Raw genomic sequence first — 22,271 nt, forward strand, 5'->3', positions numbered from 1 at the left:
TTGAACATCTGTCCACTGGAAACTGGACTGCAGCCATAAACTCATTTAACATAGGCCAGAGAACAGCTGTCAGTATAATACTTTTGGGAATTAGCATTACAGTTGGATCCAAATCGGCAGTAACCTTAATATTCCTGTGTCAGTCCCTCTCCTATCTTCCGGTTGCTGCTGAGCTAGTGTTCTGTAGTTTCTCCGAGGACAAGCAGGCTGCTTGTTCTCACTGATGGGTGACGTCCACGGCAGCCCCTCCAATCGGAACACTTTCTAGCAAAGTCCTTTGCTAGTCCTCGCGCGCCGATGCGCACCGCGCATGCGCGGCCGTCTTCCCGCCCGAACCGGCTCGTGCCGGCCAGTCTTCTTTTGTCCGCGCTCGGTACGGTCGTGTTTCGCCGTTCGCGCCACAAAGTTCACCTCGCACGTCGTTCTTCGACTTGTTCAAAAAAAGAAGAAAAAAGGTGTCGGGAGGAGGCCTTTTGGTTTTCTCCCTTCCCGTACTTCGAGTTTTTTGCCCCGGTAAGTTTTCTTTCGTCGTCGGAGTAGGCCCTATTTAGGCCTCGGTCGAAGTTTTTCTTCCCCCTATTTTTGTGGTGCCATTTTCGCCATTTCGAGTTTTGATCTCGCCGGCGCGATTTTTTCGCCCTTGACATCGAAGTCTTCCAGCGGCTTCAAGAAGTGCACCCAGTGCGCCCGGGTAATCTCGCTCACTGACAGGCACGCGTCGTGTCTTCAGTGTCTGGGGGCTGGGCACCGCCCTCAGGCCTGTAGTCTATGTTCCCTCTTACAAAAGCGGACTCAGGTAGCGAGGTTAGCCCAGTGGAACATTTTGTTCTCGGGCTCTTCGTCGGCATCGGCACCGGGAGTATCAACTGCCTCGACGTCGTCGGCGCCCGGACCTTCATCCTCGCCCCCGATTGCATCGAGTGCATCGAGGCATCGACCCTCTGCATCGGGGCGACATCGGTGGGCTGCGTCGGTGTCGGTGGTATCGAGACCTCCTCGTTTGCTGATGTCGTCGGACGGTGGTACTTCGTCTGGAGTGCAGGAGAGGGCTGTCCATTCCCCTGCTGGTGGCGGTGAGCCTTCGGGGTGGGTCTCCCCCTACCCTGAGGGCTCCTGCGGTACAGCCCCCCCCCCCCCCCCCCCCCGAGACCGACCCTCTTCGGCCTCGGCCCCGAGGAAGAGACGGCTGGATTCTACGTCCTCCTCGTCGGTGCCGGGAAGCTCCGGTGACGTGCTTCGTTCCAAAAAATCGAAGAAGCATCGTCACCGGTCCCCTTCCCGTGTCGGCACCGAGAGCTCTGGGTCGCCGAGGGAGTCGGCACCCAGTAAGCATCGGCACCGAGAGGACCGCTCGCCCTCTGTTCAAGAGGTGTCGATGCGCTCCCCCTTGGACAGCCCGGAACAGGTTCTGACATCGACTCCTGCATCGGCTTCCATGTCTTTTTCCACAGCCGCTCTGCACGAGAGCCTCCGGGCCGTTCTCCCAGAGATCCTGGGAGAGCTGTTGCGCCCTTCCCCTCCGGTACCGGGGCGGTACCGTCGAGCCACGCGCCGGCTGGCCCATTGTCCGGGGTGAGGTCTCCGACATCGGTGCCGCTTGCGGTACCGACTGCGGTAGCCTCCCAGGAAGGCTCCCCGACTACGTCGGCGGAAGGAGCTTTGCCGGTGCGGGCGAGGGAGTCTACCTCTCGACGCTCCCACCGTGGCCGTGGTTCCACGGAGTCGAGCCGGGCACGGTTGCAGACACAGGTCCGTGAACTTGTGTCTGACACCGATGGTGAGGCCTCGTGGGAAGAGGAAGAAAACATCAGATATTTCTCTGACGAGGAGTCTGAGGGTCTTCCTTCCGATCCCACTCCCTCTCCTGAAAGACAGCTTTCCCCTCCTGAGAGCCTGTCTTTCGCTTCCTTTGTCCGGGAGATGTCTACGGCCATCCCCTTCCCGGTGGTTGTGGAGGACGAGCCCAGGGCTGAAATGTTTGAGCTCCTGGACTATCCTTCTCCACCTAAGGAAGCGTCCACAGTACCCATGCATCATGTCCTCAAAAAGACATTGCTGGCGAACTGGACCAAGCCATTAACTAATCCCCACATTCCCAAGAAGATCGAGTCCCAGTACCGGATCCATGGGGACCCAGAGCTGATGCGCACTCAGTTGCCTCACGACTCTGGAGTTGTGGATTTGGCCCTAAAGAAGGCCAAGAGTTGTAGAGAACATGCTTCGGCGCCCCCGGGCAAGGACTCTAGAACCTTGGACTCCTTTGGGAGGAAGGCCTACCATTCTTCTATGCTCGTGGCCAAGATTCAGTCCTACCAGCTCTACACGAGCATACACATGCGGAACAATGTGCGGCAGTTGGCGGGCTTGGTGGACACGCTCCCCCCTGAGCAAGCCAAGCCATTTCAGGAGATGGTCAGGCAGCTGAAGGCGTGCAGAAAATTCCTGGCCAGAGGGGTGTATGACACCTTTGATGTTGCGTCCAGGGCCGCTGCTCAAGGTGTGGTGATGCGCAGACTCTCATGGCTGCGTGCCTCCGACCTGGAGAATAGAATCCAGCAGCGGATTGCGGACTCGCCTTGCCGTGCGGATAATATTTTTGGAGAAAAAGTCGAGCAGGTGGTAGAGCAGCTCCACCAGCGGGACACCGCATTCGACAAGTTCTCCCGCCGGCAGCCTTCAGCCTCTACCTCTACAGGTAAAAGATTTTTCGTGGGAAGGAAGACTGTTCCCTACTCTTCTGGCAAGCGTAGGTACAATCCTCCTTCTCGACAGCCTGCGGCCCAGGCTAAGCCCCAGCGCGCTCGCTCTCGTCAGCAGCGTGCGCCTCAGCAAGGCCCCTCGGCTCCCCAGCAAAAGCAAGGGACGAGCTTTTGACTGGCTCCAGCAGAGCATAGCCGACATCCAAGTGTCAGTGCCGGGCGACCTGCCAGTCGGAGGGAGGTTGAAAGCTTTTCACCAAAGGTGGCCTCTCATAACCTCCGATCAGTGGGTTCTCCAAATAGTCCGGCAAGGATACACCCTCAATTTGGCCTCAAAACCTCCAAATTGTCCACCGGGAGCTCAGTCTTACAGCTTCCAGCACAAGCAGGTACTTGCAGAGGAACTCTCCGCCCTTCTCAGCGCCAATGCGGTCGAGCCCGTGCCATCCGGGCAAGAAGGGCTGGGATTCTATTCCAGGTACTTCCTTGTGGAAAAGAAAACAGGGGGGATGCGTCCCATCCTAGACCTAAGGGCCCTGAACAAATATCTGGTCAAAGAAAAGTTCAGGATGCTTTCCCTGGGCACCCTTCTCCCCATGATTCAGGAAAACGATTGGCTATGTTCTCTGGACTTGAAGGACGCCTACACGCACATCCCGATACTGCCAGCTCACAGACAGTATCTGCGATTTCAGCTGGGCACACGTCACTTCCAGTACTGTGTGCTACCCTTTGGGCTCGCCTCTGCGCCCAGAGTGTTCACCAAGTGCTTGGCTGTAATAGCAGCGGCACTTCGCAGACTGGGGGTACACGTGTTCCCATATCTCGACGATTGGTTGGTGAAGAACACATCCGAGGCAGGAGCCCTGCAGTCCATGCAGATGACTATTCGCCTCCTGGAGCTACTGGGGTTTGTGATAAATTACCCAAAGTCCCATCTTCTCCCAGTGCAGAAACTCGAATTCATAGGAGCTCTGCTGGATTCTCGGACGGCTCGCGCCTATCTCCCAGAGACGAGAGCCAACAACTTGTTGTCCCTCGTCTCGCGGGTGCGAGCGTCCCAGCAGATCACAGCTCGGCAGTTGTTGAGATTGCTGGGCCACATGGCCTCCACAGTTCATGTGACTCCCATGGCCCGCCTTCACATGAGATCTGCCCAATGGACCCTAGCTTCCCAGTGGTTTCAGGCTGCTGGGGATCTAGAAGACGTGATCCACCTGTCCACGAGTTTTCTCGAATCCCTGTATTGGTGGACAATTTGGTCCAATTTGACTCTGGGACGTCCTTTCCAAATTCCTCAGCCACAAAAAGTGCTGACCACGGATGCGTCTCTCCTGGGATGGGGAGCTCATGTCGATGGGCTTCACACCCAAGGAAGCTGGTCCCTCCAGGAACGTGATCTGCAGATCAATCTTCTGGAGTTACGAGCGATCTGGAACGCTCTGAAGGCTTTCAGAGATCAGCTGTCCCATCAAATTATCCAAATTCAGACAGACAACCAGGTTGCCATGTACTACGTCAACAAGCAGGGGGGCACCGGATCTCGCCCCCTGTGTCAGGAAGCCGTCAGCATGTGGCTCTGGGCTCGCCGTCACGGCATGGTGCTCCAAGCCACATATCTGGCAGGCGTAAACAACAGTCTGGCCGACAGGTTGAGCAGGATTATGCAACCTCACGAGTGGTCGCTCAATTCCCGCATAGTGCGACAGATCTTCCAGGTGTGGGGCACCCCCTTGGTAGATCTCTTCGCATCTCGAGCCAACCACAAAGTCCCTCAGTTCTGTTCCAGGCTTCAGGCCCACGGCAGACTGGCATCGGATGCCTTCCTCCTGGACTGGGGGGAGGGTCTGCTGTATGCTTATCCTCCCATACCTCTGGTGGGGAAGACTTTGTTGAAACTCAAGCAAGACCGAGGCACCATGATTCTGATTGCTCCTTTTTGGCCGCGTCAGATCTGGTTCCCTCTTCTTCTGGAGTTGTCCTCCGAAGAACCGTGGAGATTGGAGTGTTTTCCGACCCTCATCACACAGGACGAAGGGGCGCTTCTGCATCCCAACCTCCAGTCTCTGGCTCTCACGGCCTGGATGTTGAGAGCGTAGACTTTGCCTCTTTGGGTCTGTCAGAGGGTGTCTCCCGCATCTTGCTTGCTTCCAGGAAAGATTCCACTAAGAGGAGTTACTTCTTTCTATGGAGGAGGTTTGCCGTCTGGTGTGACAGCAAGGCCCTAGATCCTCGCTCTTGTCCTACACAGACCCTGCTTGAATACCTTCTGCACCTGTCTGAGTCTGGTCTAAAGACCAACTCTGTAAGGGTTCACCTTAGTGCAATCAGTGCATACCATTACCGTGTGGAAGGTAAGCCAATCTCAGGACAGCCTTTAGTTGTTCGCTTCATGAGAGGTTTGCTTTTGTCAAAGCCCCCTGTCAAGCCTCCTACAGTGTCATGGGATCTCAGTGTCGTTCTCACCCAGCTGATGAAACCTCCTTTTGAGCCACTGGATTCCTGCCATCTGAAGTACTTGACCTGGAAGGTCATTTTCTTGGTGGCAGTTACTTCAGCTCGTAGAGTCAGTGAGCTTCAGGCCCTGGTAGCCCAGGCCCCTTACACCAAATTTCATCATAACAGAGTAGTCCTCCACACTCACCCTAAGTTCTTGCCAAAGGTTGTGTCTGAACCAGTCAATTGTCTTGCCAACATTCTTTCCCCGTCCTCATTCCTGCCCTGCTGAACGTCAGCTGCACACATTGGACTGCAAGAGAGCATTGGCCTTCTATCTGGAGCGGACACAGCCCAACAGACAGTCCGCCCAATTGTTTGTTTCTTTTGATCCCAACAGGAGGGGAGTGGCTGTGGGAAAACGCACCATATCCAATTGGCTAGCAGATTGCATTTCCTTCACTTATGCCCAGGCTGGGCTGGCTCTTGAGGGTCATGTCACGGCTCATAATGTTAGAGCCATGGCAGCGTCGGTAGCCCACTTGAAGTCAGCCACTATTGAAGAGATTTGCAAAGCTGCGACATGGTCATCTGTCCACACATTCACATCTCATTACTGCCTGCAGCAGGATACCCGACGCGACAGTCGGTTCGGGCAGTCAGTGCTTCAGAATCTGTTCGGGGTTTAGAATCCAACTCCACCCCCCTAGGCCTATGTTTGTTCTGTTCCAGGCTGCACTCTCAGTTAGTTGGTAAATTTTTTAGGTCAATCTCAGTTATGTCCTCGCCGTTGCGAGGCCCAATTGACCATGGTTGTTGTTTTGAGTGAGCCTGGGGGCTAGGGATACCCCATCAGTGAGAACAAGCAGCCTGCTTGTCCTCGGAGAAAGCGAATGCTACATACCTGTAGAAGGTATTCTCCGAGGACAGCAGGCTGATTGTTCTCACAAACCCGCCCGCCTCCCCTTTGGAGTTGTGTCTTCCCTTCTCTTTGTCTTGCTACATATGAGACTGGCCGGCACGAGCCGGTTCGGGTGGGAAGACGGCCGCGCATGCGCGGTGCACATCGGCGCGCGAGGACTAGCAAAGGACTTTGCTAGAAAGTGTTCCTATTGGAGGGGCTGCCGTGGACGTCACCCATCAGTGAGAACAATCAGCCTGCTGTCCTCGGAGAACACATTCTACAGGTATGTAGCATTCGCTTTAGGGGTATACTTGTTTAGGGATGATTTGCATTTTGAAAATGAGATAGGGTTCTCAGTACAGAAGTTTTAGAGCCTGTTTCATAATAAAGGGCATACTTTTTTTTGCACTTACAGCACCCTAGGAGAGAGATGCACTAAATAGTGGGTGGTGTGGTCAGTGCCTGCCAAATATTTACTATACACGGCAGATTGACCCCTAACAGTATGTACTGCAAGACTACTACTAGGGGTATAACTGTCATTTTGAAGTTGGGTGGCCATGAAGCAAGGACAAAGGAGTATCATGTTTCCCATCCACTAGATGTTCAGGGATACCCCCAGGTGAGACCCTTAGGGTGGGGGGGGGTGGAACTTTGGAGAGTCTTGATCACTGTGGGGAGGGGGTTCTTATCTGAAGTAGGGCAGGTGATGCAGTGAGTGGGTTGGCATTAAAGGCACCAGCATTATTGGCAGCAGTGACAGTATGTGGAACATTCTACATGTTGGTCATGCCCCATCCTGCCCCAACCTTCACTGAACAATTAGCATGGGGATATTTACCATGCTGGCTGGTTTTTAGCATGTGGTAACTGTTGGCACAGGTGTGCGCTAATGGTTACCACACACCAACACCTGCACTAACTGCTTACCACTATTAGTAAACATCTCCCTTTGCTCTAAATGAAATCTGGATCATGAAAAATAAGCTTTCTGTTTTCAGGAAACACAAGACTCTGGCTTTAATAAAAGACGGCCGGGTGATCGGTGGCATCTGTTTCCGGATGTTCCTCAGCCAAGGATTTACCGAGATTGTCTTCTGTGCTGTGACATCTAATGAACAGGTCAAAGTAAGATGACCCATAATTAAGACTTATTTTTAAATTTTATTTGTAAGAAATTATGATAAAGTGGAAGTAATGGATCAAAATAAGCTTTTTGTAAAACTCATTAATTGACATTAGTTACTGAAAACTTGATTTGATATCAACCTTTTGCTTTTACGTGGTGCTGAAAGCAATATTTCATGCAGATAATACTGCTGATAGTTATTACAGACTGCTTTGGCTCTGTTCAGATAGCACCAGGGCAATGTGTGAGCAAAACAAGAATATTCCTCTGAGTTACTCAATTAGCAGCGATTTTCAATCCACTATCCAGATAAAGTTAGGAGAGCAGAAATGCTGTCCTGACTTTATCTGATTAACTGTCCAGATAGCAGCAGTTACCGTAGAATCCGGATACTCAGCACCAGCCACTATCTGGATACCAGCGCAGAATATGGCTGCCGCAACCTCTCTCAACCCAAAGTACAAGCATATAGTACATGGGCACATTTACACATGCCTTAGAGCAGGTCTAACAGTGTGCATTGGCATTTATGTGCTATAGAGCTAGTTGGGATCCTAATGTGTGAAGATGCCTATACTGTCTTTTATGTTTCAACTTTTTTATTGATGGAACATTCTGGCATGTACAACCGAATGACTTCAAAAACAATTATTAAATACAAGTGTTATGCATCTGTACAGAGTGAATATCGTTTACCATCATTATTTTATTTCGTTTTCTCCCCCCCTCTCCCCCCTCCCTTTTCCCCTCCCACATGTCCCAAATGCGACTTAGACTAGGCAATGCATATTTTTATTTTCTTTGAGTTCGTCTCTGTATAGAACCATTGTTTGCAGGTAGGCTTCTATTATCCCGGGGGGGAGCCCTTACTCTTGTGGTCCCCTCCCGGCTGAGCCACTGGCGCTGTCGAGCATTGCCCAAATGTCCATCAGATCTTAATTATCAATAACATAGTACATTGGTAACATGTATATTAATTATTCCCTTTTCATAATGATACAAGTTCTCACCAATCCCTCCTCCCCTCCGCTTGCCAACCTTTGTTCAGGAAAAGGTTTACTCTCTATATGAATAACCAGGTCTGTGTCACAACGTGTTGAGTAATAGGCTCCTACCCCTTGGATTAAGCCCTTGTAAATAAGGTCCCCATATTTGCATGAAACATTTTTTCCGTTTTGGATTACCTTTTGCCTCCCTGGCTTCCCATGTAGCCATCTCATGTATTTGGTTCCGCCAATGCCAATAGGCTGGTGGATCGGGAGATATCCATTTTTGCAATATGGTCTTGCGTGCTATCAGACTGACCTTACGACACCAAAGCCTAGGCCCTTTCGCCACTGCCGCGAACGCTGGTTGTGTGTCCAGCACGTAATGTTCCCATACCCCCCTCACCGGTGTCTGTGTCGTGGCGGTTAGGAAACATTGAATTCATCTCCAGAACATACGAACTCCAGGGCAGTCCCAAAAGGCGTGAAATAACGTGGGGTTTTCTTGGTCACATTTAACACAGTTCACGGTCCCCCCGGTGGTTATGTGTCCCCATTGCTTCCCTGACATATATGCCCTCATTACCACTCTATATCCACTCTCCCTGAGCCTTTCGTCTATAGTGAGCATCGGAATGCGTCTCAGTGTGGCCCCAACATCCCACCTCCCTAATGACCCCCCCCCCGATTCCTGTTCCCATTTTTGTTTAATATAGTCCAAGTTTTTTATGGGGGCGTTTTTCTCTATTGCTCGGCTTATAGAAGATACTGTCATTCCTATTGCTTCCAGTGTCAGGAAGAAGTTTTGTATCTGACCTCCTATTTTAGATTGGAGTGTGGATTGGTTAAGGTTAGAAATATAATGTTTAGCTTGTACAAATGCAAAATAGTCCCCCCATGCATTCCCTATCTTACTTTCTAGGTCTTCGAATTTCAGGATATCTCCATCCCTCCCTAGCAGATGTTCCACTTTTGTGATTCCCTGTGCCTCCCATCGAAGGAAGACTGAGTTAGTTTGTCCAGGCTCAAAACTCGGGTTCCCTCTAAATGTTAAGAGTTCTGATGTTCCTGGTATTCCTCCCAAGGTCCTAACTAGCTCTTTCCACGCCTTTCGCATGGATTGTAGCAAATGACAACGTTTTAACTGAGCTGGAATTTGTCCCTGTTCCAAGTGCAATAATGTGATAACATCGTACGGGGCGAAATATTCCTGTTCCATTTTCAATGGTGTGAAGACATTTGAGTGGCCTACCCAGTCTCCTATATGTCTAAGGAGACAAGCTTGGTTGTACAAAGCAAGGTCTGGCACTCCCAGTCCTCCTTTATTCCATCTCCCTCTCATCACTGCGGCCTTTATTTGGGGTTTCTTTCTCGCCCAACAGAACCTGCTAAAGGCCCGGTTAATGTTCATTAATTCTTTGCGTGTCAGTCGAAGGGGGAGTGTCTGCAGGAGATACAACCATTTGGGGAATATTACCATGCGTATTAAATTTATCCTTCCAACTAATGATAACGGGAGGCCTTCCCATCTATCTAGGCGTTGTCTTGTCCCCTCTAATAGGGCGCGTACGTTTAAGTCCTGTAGTTTTCCTAACTCCATGGTCAGTTGAATCCCCAAGTATTTAAAGGATCCTTCCGCCCAGCTTAAAGGGAACCCCTGACCCCATAGGGCCCTCACCTCCTCTGAGGAGGCCAAGGCTTCTGACTTGGTCAGGTTCAGTCTTAAACCTGCAAAATCCCCATATTCTTCCAAGATCTCCATTAGAGCCGTGAACGATGCCTTAGGTTTTGTAAGCATTACTAAGAGATCATCTGCAAAGGCTGCTATTTTGAATTCGGTCTGACCTATGTGCATACCCTGTATCGTTGGACTAGCCTCAATGTCTCTGATCAATGGGTCAAGCGATAAGACAAATAATAATGGGGATAACGGGCATCCTTGTCGGGTTCCCCTATATATCTGAAACTCCTCTGATTCCCATCCGTTGACCCGTATCTTAGCTTTTGGTCTATGATAGAGGGCTCGAATCCCTGACATAAAACGGCCTTCAAACCCATATTTCTTTAATGTGGCGAATAGGAATGCCCAGTGTACTTTGTCGAACGCCTTTTCGGCGTCAAAGCTTATTAGGAGGGATGGTGTATCTGTATGTTTCCTCCTTTCTAGAGCCCCTATGATTTTCCGCAGGTTCTTCACTATTACCCTGCCCTCCACAAATCCCGTTTGCGCTTCATGGATTAGCTTTGGCAGGACCTGTTTCATGCGGTTTGCCATAATTTTTGCTAGTAATTTTATTTCCACGTTCAATAGGGAAATTGGGCGATATGACTCTACACATTGCGGGTCCCTACCTGGCTTAGGCAGCACCACTATATGTGCTAAAGCTAGGTCTTCCGGGGGTTGTTCCTTGTCGACTATGTTATTAAAATATTTAGTTAATGTCGGAGCAATGTGTTCCCCCAGGATCTTATAAAATTCTATGCGAAACCCATCAGGGCCAGGCGCTTTCAGCAATTGTCCTTGTTTTATACCCAGCATTACTTCTGCCTCTGTAATTGGTTCATTCAATTTATCTTTATCCCTCTGGTTGAGGGCTGGTAAGTCTAAATTGTCTAAATAGAGAGACTCTGATAGTCCTCTGTCCTCCGGCTTCATGTATAGTTTGTCATAATATTTAGCAAACGCCTCACATATCTTATCTGCTGTGCGTTCCATTTTCCCTTGTTCCCCTCTCACTTGTAGGACCTGTCTTGTGTTCCCTCTCGGGTTAGCTAATCTTGCTAATAGACGCCCTGCTTTATTCCCAAATCTGTGTAAGTGAAATTTATAATATGCTTGAGACTTCGAAGCCCGCTGGTGCAACAATGTGTTTAATGTGACTTGAGTTTCCATGAGTTTAGTGCGGTGTGATTCTGTGTGTGTCCGGCCGTAGGCCTGTCGAGCCTTGCATATCAGCTTACTTAGTCTTATGATTTCCCTATTTCTCGCTGACCTCAGGTGGTGATGGTAACTAATTATTTCGCCTCGTAGCACAGCTTTCGCTGCATCCCAGAATAAAGTTGGGTTCTCTATGTGTTGCTGGTTCGTTGCTGTGTAATCTTCCCAACTCTCTTTTAACTTGGTCTTAAATTTCTCGTCACCAGTCAATTCTAGTGGAAACTGCCAGGGGCCCCTTTTGTGTCTGCGTTCCTCCCATTCCCACTCCACACTCACCCAAGCATGATCTGAGATCGTGTAAGGTCCTATACGCGTATCCTTTACTTTTCCTAGCATGTTTTCAGTAGTTAATATATAATCTATTCTAGCTTGGGACGCGTGGGCTCTCGCGTGGTGGGTATAATCTCTTTCAGTGGGATGTAACACCCTCCATACATCTATCAAATGTAGTGTTTGTCCTAGTCTTTTCAAGCCCTTATTAGACGCCGCCGAATCATTCCTTTTACCCTGGGTGCTATCAATCGAGGCATCCCATACCGTATTAAAGTCTCCCCCTACCAACATCTGTTCCCCACGATATGAGAGTAAATGTTGTAGTATTTGGTTGTAAAAGTGTCTGTCATATTGATTAGGGGCGTAGATGTTGCCTACTAACAGTTTTTGTCCCGATATTTCCACTTCCACGAGTACATAACGGCCTCCTGCGTCCGTCACCATGGGTCGTACTGCTGTGGTCAACCCTTTACGAATCAATATCGCTACCCCTCCTTTTTTCCCTTGTGCTCCCGCTGAGACGCATTCCTCCACCCACCATGTCCTAAGCTTCGCATGTTCCTCCTGGTTAAGGTGTGTTTCTCCGAGGACAAGCAGGCTGCTTGTTCTCACGACTGGGTTGACGTCCGCGGCAGCCCCCACCAACCGGAAAAAGCTTCGCGGGACGGTCGGCACGCAGGGCACGCCCACCGCGCATGCGCGGCCGTCTTCCCGCCCGTGCGCGACCGCTCCCGCCAGTTACTTTTTTTCCGCGACTGAGAGAGTCGTGTTTTTGCAACTCTCTCGTTTCAGCCGCCGGAATTTTCGACCGCGTTTACGCGGGTCGTCGCTCTTGGCCTTTTCGGCCTCTTCTTCTTTCGTTTCGTTTTGTTATCCAAAAAAAAAAAAAAAAAAAAAAAAAAGAATTTTGCGCGTGTGGAGCACGCGCTCCTCCCTTTTCCCTCGCTTTCTAGCGGGGACGCCTCGTTGCGGCCTAGTGGCCGCTCGGTCGGTTTCAATTTTCGTGGTGTGATTTTAGCCACCATTGCCGACTTTGACTTCGCCGACGCGATTTTTCCGTCGATGTCCTCGAAGGTCCCGAGTGGATTTAAAAAGTGTGGTCGCTGCGGCCGGCCGATCTCGCAGACCGACACCCACGCTTGGTGCCTCCAGTGCCTCGGGCCGGAGCACAATCTCAAGTCGTGTGCTTTGTGTCTCGGTCTCCGGAAACGGACTCAGGTTGCGAGGCAAGTTCTGCGGGACCGTCTTTTTGGAACTTGCACCGGCCCCTCGACGTCGACCTCGACGGCATCGGTATCGAAGGCCGGTTCTTCGGTACCGGTATCGATGCCCGAGACATCGGCACCGATGGCAGCGACCCCAGGAGAACAGGTCCCGTCGGCCCGCCGGTCCGCCGGCGAGAGTGGGGTAGAGAGACCGCGTGGGCAGTCGGCCCCGGTCACTCCCTCAACTCGTGAGCCACGGGACCGAACCCTGTCGGACCCGGTACCTCGAGACCGAGGGGGATCGACCTCCTCCTCCTCCATGCCCTCCGGCACCGGTGACGTGCACCGGAAGAAGGACAAGAAGCGCCGTCACCGGGAGCCCTCGGTGCCTGAAGAGGAGTCGACGCCGAAGCGTCATCACAGAGAGGAGAGATCTCCGTCGGTGGTGGAGGTACCGACGCGTCGGGGTTCCGGCACCTCGGTGCCGTCTCCTGGCCCCCAGCAGCTTCTGGCACCGACACCCTTACCGGCCCCACCGCCTTTCTCGGCAGCGGGCCTGGACGAGTGCCTCAGAGCCATCCTTCCGGGGCTCCTGGAAGGGCTGATGCGCCAGGCTGTGCCGGCGCCGGGGGTGCTTGCGCCCTCGGCGCCGATGACTGTGGCGCCGGCGAGCTCTAGCCCGGCGCCGGGGCAGTCGACACCGCCGCCGCTTGCGGTGCCGGTCTCGACAGCCACGCAGGTGGAGTCCCCGTCGACGTCGATGGAGGGAGCTCCGTCCCCGCCGGCGCGGGAGTCCACCGCTCGACGACACCGAGGCCTCGGTGCCTCGACGTCGAGCCGGGCCCGGTACCGGACTCAGCTACATGAGCTAATGTCCGATACCGAGGATGAGGACTCGTGGGGGGAAGAGGAGGACCCGAGATATTTCTCCTCAGAGGAGTCTACGGGCCTTCCCTCGGACCCCACGCCGTCACCGGAGAGGAAGCTCTCACCTCCTGAGAGTCTCTCCTTTGCCTCCTTTGTGCGGGATATGTCTATAAGCATTCCCTTTCCCGTGGTCTCTGTGGAAGAGCCGAGGGCCGAGATGCTCGAGGTCCTCGACTATCCATCACCACCTAGAGAGTCCTCCACGGTACCGCTGCACAATGTCCTGAAGGAGACGCTGCTCCGGAACTGGGTGCGACCATTAACTAATCCCACCATTCCCAAGAAAGCAGAGTCCCAGTACAGGATCCACTCTGACCCAGAGCTCATGCGGCCCCAGTTGCCCCATGACTCAGCGGTCGTGGATTCTGCTCTCAAGAGGGCACGGAGTTCGAGGGATACCGCCTCGGCGCCCCCGGGGCGGGAGTCTCGCACTCTGGACTCATTTGGGAGGAAGGCCTACCAGTCCTCCATGCTCGTGACCCGCATCCAATCTTACCTGCTCTATATGAGCATCCACATGCGGACCAATGTGCAACAGCTGGCGGACCTGGTCGATAAGCTCCCGCCGGAGCAGTCCAGGCCTTATCAGGAGGTGGTCAGGCAGCTGAAGGCGTGCAGAAAGTTCCTGTCCAGGGGGATTTTTGACACCTGTGACGTGGCATCTCGTGCTGCGGCCCAAGGTATAGTGATGCGCAGGCTCTCATGGCTGCGTGCCTCTGACCTGGACAACCGCACCCAGCAGAGACTGGCTGACGTCCCTTGCCGGGGGGATAACATTTTCGGTGAGAAGGTCGAGCAGATGGTGGACCAACTGCATCAGCGGGAAACCGCTCTCGACAAGCTCTCCCACCGGGCGCCTTCAGCACCCGCCCCCACGGGTGGGCGTTTTTCCCGGGCACGGCAGGCTGCACCCTATTCTTTTGCAAAGCGTAGGTACAACCAGCCGGCCCGAAGGCCTCGTCAGGCACAGGGACAGCCCCAGCGCGCTCGTTCTCGTCAACAGCGTGCGCCTAAGCAGCCCCCTGCGCCTCCACAGCAAAAGCCGGGGACGGGCTTTTGACTGGATCCACGGGAACATAGCCGCCCTACAAGTGTCCGTACCGGACGATCTGCCGGTCGGAGGGAGGTTAAAATTTTTTCACCAAAGGTGGCCTCTCATAACCTCCGACCAGTGGGTTCTCCAAATAGTGCGGTGCGGATACGCCCTGAATTTGGCCTCCCTGCCTCCAAATTGTCCTCCAGGAGCTCAGTCTTTCAGCTCCCATCACAAGCAGGTACTTGCAGAGGAACTCTCCGCCCTTCTCAGCGCCAATGCGGTCGAGCCCGTACCACCCGGGCAGGAAGGGCAGGGATTCTATTCCAGGTACTTCCTTGTGGAAAAGAAAACAGGGGGGATGCGTCCCATCCTAGACCTGAGAGGCCTGAACAAATTCCTGGTCAAAGAAAAGTTCAGGATGCTTTCCTTGGGCACCCTTCTGCCAATGATTCAGAAAAACGATTGGCTATGTTCCCTGGATTTAAAGGACGCATACACTCACATCCCGATACTGCCAGCTCACAGACAGTATCTCAGATTCCGCCTGGGCGCACGGCACTTTCAGTATTGTGTGCTGCCCTTTGGGCTCGCCTCTGCCCCACGAGTGTTTACAAAGTGCCTCGTGGTGGTAGCGGCCTACCTACGCAAGCTGGGAGTGCACGTGTTCCCATATCTCGACGATTGGCTGGTCAAGAACACCTCGGAGGCAGGAGCCCTCCGGTCCATGCAGTGCACTATTCAACTTCTGGAGCTGCTGGGGTTTGTGATAAATTACCCAAAGTCCCATCTCCAGCCAACTCAATCTCTGGAATTCATAGGAGCGCTGCTGAATTCCCAGACAGCTCAGGCCTACCTTCCCGAAGCGAGGGCCACCAATCTCTTGGCCCTGGCTTCGCAGACCAGAGCGTCTCAGCAGATCACAGCTCGGCAGATGTTGAGACTTCTGGGTCATATGGCCTCCACAGTTCATGTGACTCCCATGGCTCGTCTTCACATGAGATCTGCTCAATGGACCCTAGCTTCCCAGTGGTTCCAAGCCACCGGGAATCTAGAAGATGTCATCCGCCTCTCCACCAGTTGTCGCACTTCACTGCTCTGGTGGACCATCCGGACCAATTTGACCCTGGGACGTCCATTCCAAATTCCGCAGCCCACGAAAGTGCTGACGACGGATGCATCTCGCCTGGGGTGGGGAGCCCATGTCGATGGGCTCCACACTCAGGGTCTGTGGTCCCTCCAGGAAAAGGATCTGCAGATCAACCTCCTGGAGCTCCGAGCGATCTGGAACGCACTGAAGGCTTTCAGAGATCGGCTGTCCTGTCAAATTATCCAAATTCGGACAGACAATCAGGTTGCAATGTATTACGTCAACAAGCAGGGGGGCACCGGATCTCGCCCCCTGTGCCAGGAGGCCGTCGGGATGTGGCGTTGGGCGTGTCGGTTCGGCATGCTCCTCCAAGCCACATACCTGGCAGGCGTAAACAACAGTCTGGCCGACAGACTGAGCAGAGTCATGCAACCGCACGAGTGGTCGCTCCATGCCAGAGTGGTACGCAAGATCTTCCGAGCGTGGGGCACCCCCTCGGTGGACCTTTTCGCCTCTCAGACCAACCACAAGCTGCCTCTGTTCTGTTCCAGACTTCAGGCACACGGCAGGCTAGCGTCGGATGCCTTTCTCCTCCATTGGGGGACCGGCCTCCTGTATGCTTATCCTCCCATACCTTTGGTGGGGAAGACCTTACTGAAGCTCAAGCAAGACCGCGGCACCATGATTCTGATAGCGCCCTTTTGGCCCCGTCAGATCTGGTTCCCTCTTCTTCTGGAGTTGTCCTCCGAAGAACCGTGGAGATTGGAGTGTTTTCCGACTCTCATTTCGCAGAACGACGGAGCGTTGCTGCACCCCAACCTTCAGTCTCTGGCTCTCACGGCCTGGATGTTGAGGGCGTAGACTTCACTGCGTTGGGTCTGTCTGAGGGTGTCTCCCGGGTCTTGCTTGCCTCTAGGAAGGATTCCACTAAAAAGAGTTACTTTTTCAAGTGGAGGAGGTTTGTCGTGTGGTGTGAGAGCATGGCCCTAGAACCTCGTTCTTGCCCTGCACAGAACCTGCTTGAATACCTTCTGCACTTATCAGAGTCTGGCCTCAAGACCAACTCAGTAAGGAATCACCTTAGTGCGATTAGTGCTTACCATTATCGTGTGGAAGGTAAAGCCATCTCTGGAGAGCCTTTAGTCGTTCGATTCATGAGAGGCTTGCTTTTGTCAAAGCCCCCTATCAAGCCTCCTACTGTGTCATGGGATCTCAACGTCGTCCTCACCCAGCTGATGAAACCTCCTTTTGAGCCACTGAATACCTGCCATCTGAAGTACTTGACCTGGAAGGTCATTTTCTTGGTGGCAGTTACTTCAGCTCGTAGGGTCAGTGAGCTTCAAGCCCTAGTAGCTCATGCTCCATATACTAAATTTCATCACAACAGAGTAGTGCTCCGCACTCACCCAAAGTTCCTGCCGAAGGTGGTGTCGGAGTTCCATCTTAACCAGTCAATTGTCTTGCCAACATTCTTCCCCAGGCCGCATACCCGCCCTGCTGAACGTCAGTTGCACACATTGGACTGCAAGAGAGCATTGGCCTTCTACTTGGAGCGGACACAGCCCAACAGACAGTCCGCCCAATTGTTTATTTCTTTCGACCCTAACAGGCTAGGGGTCGCTGTCGGGAAACGCACCATCTCTAATTGGCTAGCAGATTGCATTTCCTTCACTTACGCCCAGGCTGGGCTGACTCTTGAGGGTCATGTCACGGCTCATAGTGTCAGAGCCATGGCAGCGTCGGTGGCCCACTTGAAGTCAGCCACTATTGAAGAGATCTGCAAGGCTGCGACGTGGTCATCTGTCCACACATTCACATCTCATTACTGCCTCCAGCAGGATACCCGACGCGATAGTCGGTTCGGGCAGTCGGTGCTGCAGAATCTGTTTGGGGTGTAATCCAACTCCACCCTCCAGGACCCGAATTTATTCTGGTCAGGCTGCACTCTCAGTTAGTTGTTCTTCGTAGGTCAATTTCTGTTGTTTCCTCGCCGTTGCGAGGTTCCATTGACCTGGGTTCTTGTTTTGAGTGAGCCTGAGAGCTAGGGATACCCCAGTCGTGAGAACAAGCAGCCTGCTTGTCCTCGGAGAAAGGGTATGATACATACCTGTAGCAGTTGTTCTCCGAGGACAGCAGGCTGATTGTTCTCACCTACCCTCCCTCCTCCCCTTTGGAGTTGTGTTTTATACTTTATTGCTTGTCATTCAACTGGCGGGAGCGGTCGCGCACGGGCGGGAAGACGGCCGCGCATGCGCGGTGGGCGTGCCCTGCGTGCCGACCGTCCCGCGAAGCTTTTTCCGGTTGGTGGGGGCTGCCGCGGACGTCAACCCAGTCGTGAGAACAATCAGCCTGCTGTCCTCGGAGAACAACTGCTACAGGTATGTATCATACCCTTTCTTGCAGCAAGGCAATATCTATATTATTTCTCTGTAGCTGTTGCAAGATTTTTGTTCTCTTTATGGGTGAGTGTATACCCCCCACGTTCCAAGTAACAAGCCTAACCATAGTCTATCGGGCCTACTATGTCCTGCAGTGTAACTCTCTTTTCCTGTTGTTTTGTCAGGAGGGCACCCCAGCCTATGCCCCCCCCATTTCCACTCTCGACCTTTGCCTTGTCTTTGTTCCAGTGTTCTTCCTCTTCCCCTAACGTATTGGTTAGCTTTGTTCCCTTGTATCCCTCCCACCCAAATCTCTACTCCTTCCCCTACCCATCCCCCCACCCCGTTCTTCTGTCCCCTCCCCCCTTGTTCCATGTTTCCAAATATAGGAACCGATCACATTTATCGCCTCCCGACCTCCCTCCCTTTCATAGTCTCATCCGTTATATACTCTGGACTTTTAAGGCCCTTCCCATTTGTTTATGCCCCCTTAGTAATCAACCCGCAACAAACATTATAAACCCCTGGTACAGGTTCCTTATACTTCTCAAATTGTGTCTCCCCTCATATGGCTTTGGTACGGGCAGGCCTCAATCAATACCAATTTCATATTCCACCTCCAGTTCTAAGTATTATATCTCCTATCTGTCTTAAATCTCTAGGTTTGTCATTATATTCCTGGGGTCTGTCCCCGTGGTGCAAACTATGCAGGTGTGAACCCCTCCAATTAGTCAAAAATCCTTATATCTTGTACAACTTTATCAAACATTAACCTCAACTGTTCAAACGGACTGTTATCTGGTCAAACCTGTCAAAACTGTGGTTGATGTCCATGAGATCTCTCTCTATTTAACAGTCATTAACATTAACATCTACTGCTGAGTTGATCTGTTGTCTAATCAAACCTTGCACGCTTGTGGCTGTTGTCCATAAGACCTTTCTCTAGTTAAGAGATAGCGTTGCACTCCGTCCTCTCCTCTGGTTCATGCCGGGGTGTCTCTCCTAGTGCTTTCCCCGTCTTCTGCCCCGATCTGGTTCACAAATTTTTTCGCCTCCACTGCGTCAAATACATGCGTTGATCCTTTGTACACGATTTTCAGCTGCGCTGGGTACATCAAGTTGAATCTAATCTTCTGATTAAACAATGCTGTACACACTGGGGCGAAAGCGCGGCGTCTCCCCGCCACCCCCGCCGAATAATCTTGAAAACATAGTATTCTTTTCTGTTCATACATCAGCACATTGTCTTTCCTGGAGGCTTGCAAAATATGTTGTTTGTGTTGGAAATTCAAAACCCGCATTATAAGTACTCTGGGTTTATTGGTATTCTCTATTCGAGGCCCCAGTCGGTGGGCTCTCTCCACTCTCACGGGGCCCATGTGCGCAGGGAAGGCCACTCTTGCGGTAAGCCAACGTTCCAGTTCCATAATTATGTCCCTGCCACCCATGGCCTCCGGAAGTCCCACCAGGCGTAAGTTGTTGCGTCTAGAACGATTCTCTAGTTCTTCTATTTTTTGTTCTAGCGCTTCAACACGTCCTCTGGACGTTTTTTGTTCGGCCTCCACCTCCTGTAATTTATCTTCCACCATGCTCGTTCGCATTTGACAGGCTACACATTCTCTCGCCAAGTCTTCCATTTGCGAGTGCAGCTTCTCCAATTTGGAGTCAATGGGGGCTAGTCTGCGGTCTAGAAGTTCCTCCATAACGGCGGACATCTCCGCCGTTATCTCCGCCACCCACGCCGAAGAAACTGCCGTGCTGGATTTTTCCGGCGAGGACGCCATTTTGGGGTCTGGTTGTTTTTGCCGCAACTTCTCTTTTTGAGCTGTTTTCGCGGCCATCCCCGGCGTATGCTGCTTGATATTCACTTGCTGGAGTTTTATCTATGTTCCGGTGTATTATAGCGCGCACTCTGTGTCCGTGGTTATGTCGCTCAACGGGAGAGGAGTATCGGGGTCGGAGAGCTCTTCAGGTGCGTCTGCTCTCCGCCATGGCGTCACATGATCCGCCTATACTGTCTTTATAATAGGTGCATTTTTGTCCTTCTTACAAAGGCTTCCTGTTATAAAATCAGGTCCTTAATGTATAAGTTGTTTTGTTTAAAGTTAAACAGCAGCTGTTACTGGATACTGACCTCATAGTGTTGTTACTGATTCTGTCAAGTTATGTTGTTGTATAGTTGCATCTGATTATTTACACATGGCATTGCTTAGGTTTATGATTGAGGTTTTTTTTTTTTTGTTTTATTTGATGATTTTGTTGGTTGTAACTTGTTTTATGTATTGTTCACTGCCTTGAGCCTTGCAGAAAAGTAGTTGTCAATAAATCAATTTGATAATCTAAGTAGTAGACCATTAAATCAATTTTTTCTTCTTTTTTTTTTTTTTTTTTTAAATTTTGAGGCTTGATCTGATTCATTAGAGTCCTTTTCTATAGAAGCAAAATGCAGAAAAAGCTTTTATGATTCTGACCCTTGATAATAGAAATATAAATAAATATATTTCTCTGAGGACAAGCAGGCCTTCTTATTCTCACATCTGGATGACGTCATCTGATGGAGCCCGGTGCGGACACTGACTGGCAAGTGCAGTACAAAATTCTAGCAGCGTCCCACTGCGTATGCACTGGTGCCTTCCTGCCCAACACGCAGGTCCTCTAGTCTTTGTTTTTCCACGGAGCTGAGAGGACGCATTTGTGTTCTCTCCCTCATGCTGCGTTTTTACCACAAGACTCGTTTGTGCCTTCCCATGCGGGTTTTTTGTTTTCTTTTTCGAGAATTTTTTCTTCTGTTTCTATTTTTCCCTTGTATTTTGTTAGATTTTTTGGTTGTTCATTTTCTTTATTTTTCAGTGTGACTATGCGGTTAGGCCACAGCCCCGTCATCAATTTGAACACTGACCCTTTTTTATCTGTTTAACATTGAGGAGTTTAAAGAAGACTCCCAGTAGATTCAAAAAGTGAGAACTCGGTTGGTGCGACTGGCTCACATGGATCATCTTTTTGGCTCCTCGAACGCTGGATGATCATCGATTTCTATGGCTGCTCCAACTTCGGCATCCACTGGGACCGGTCAGCATTGGACCCATCACCAAGGACATGTACGGATTTGGTGTCATCCTCATCGGCATTGAGACACTAATCATCAGGGGAAGCCCAAGAAGCATAAGCATCAGTCTTCCTCAACACATGGTGCCGGGAGCACTGATACATCAGATCCTCTGGTACTCGAGAAGCGCCGTGAGGAGTGCTCCCCCTCCTTAGATGATGTGTTGGTGCACAAGTCATCAAGTGGCCCAGACCCTGCCACCGGTTCGGCACCGATGTCTTCTCAGACTGTATCTGCCCTGGCTCCCATGCCTTTGCTGATGCCCACCTGTGATGAGCGGTTCCACAGCATGCTGTGAAAGGAGCTGGTACAGTTGCTTCAGGGGACTCCCACTTTGGTTCCATTGGTGCCGGTGCCCAGATCTTTGATGCTGGCGCCTCATAGAGTGCGGATGTCAGTCAGGCTCTGCATTGGGGGAGGAAGCTTCCCCGGAGTGTGTGGGTAGGACTGCACCTTGAAGTTCCTCAGAGCATGGACATCGTTGCACCAGGCCGAGGTCAATACAGACTCATTCACCTACCCTTGAGTATGGTGAAGAGTCAGATTGGGTCCGCTGATGGGAGTCAGATGAGGATCCACATTACTTCTCAGAGGAGGAGTTGTATGAAATTCCATCTGATCCCTCTCCTTCTCAAGAGAGATGAAAATCTCCACCTGAGGTGCTCTCTTTCACCAGTTTTATGAGGAAGATGGCTGTGGCCATCCCATTTAAGTTGGAGATAGAAATGTTGTCTGTCCTGGGCTATGTCTCCTCCTAAGGAAGGGGTCACTGTACTGTTGCACCCTATCCTTCTGGACACACTGATGAAGAACTGGGAATCTCCCCTTACAGTGCAGGTTGCACCCAAAAAGGTAGATATGCAGTATCGTATTCAGAAGGCTCCCAGATTTGAGAAGGCACAGCTGCCACACAACTCCATGGTAGTCGAATCCACTCAGACAGGCCAAAAGTTCTCAGTCTCATGCCTCGGCGCTCCTGGGATGAGAGGCCACAACGTTGGATTAGTTTGGGAGGAAGACTTTTCAGGCCTCAATGCTCGTTGACTGCATCCAGTCCTACCAGCTCTACACAAGCCTTTACTTGGAGTCTCTGGTGAACAGTACACTGACTCTGGCAGACTCTATTCCTTTGGAGCAAGCCGCAGAGCTTCACCAGCTGGCCAACAA

At 51.7% G+C, this 22,271-nt stretch overlaps 1 protein-coding gene across 3 annotated transcripts in view; it reads left to right on the forward strand.

Moving 5' to 3' along the window:
- Positions 1–22,271, forward strand: part of KAT2B (lysine acetyltransferase 2B) — a 341,159-nt gene that overhangs the window by 249,425 nt on the left and 69,463 nt on the right. For all 3 annotated transcript variants that reach the window (XM_030202748.1, XM_030202756.1, XM_030202763.1), the window contains exon 11: positions 7,041–7,167. In XM_030202748.1, coding sequence (XP_030058608.1) covers positions 7,041–7,167 — 127 coding nt within the window. The remainder of the gene's footprint in view (positions 1–7,040; positions 7,168–22,271) is intronic.

The sequence above is a fragment of the Microcaecilia unicolor genome, chromosome 1, assembly GCF_901765095.1.
Source record: "Microcaecilia unicolor chromosome 1, aMicUni1.1, whole genome shotgun sequence".
NCBI lineage: Eukaryota > Metazoa > Chordata > Amphibia > Gymnophiona > Siphonopidae > Microcaecilia > Microcaecilia unicolor.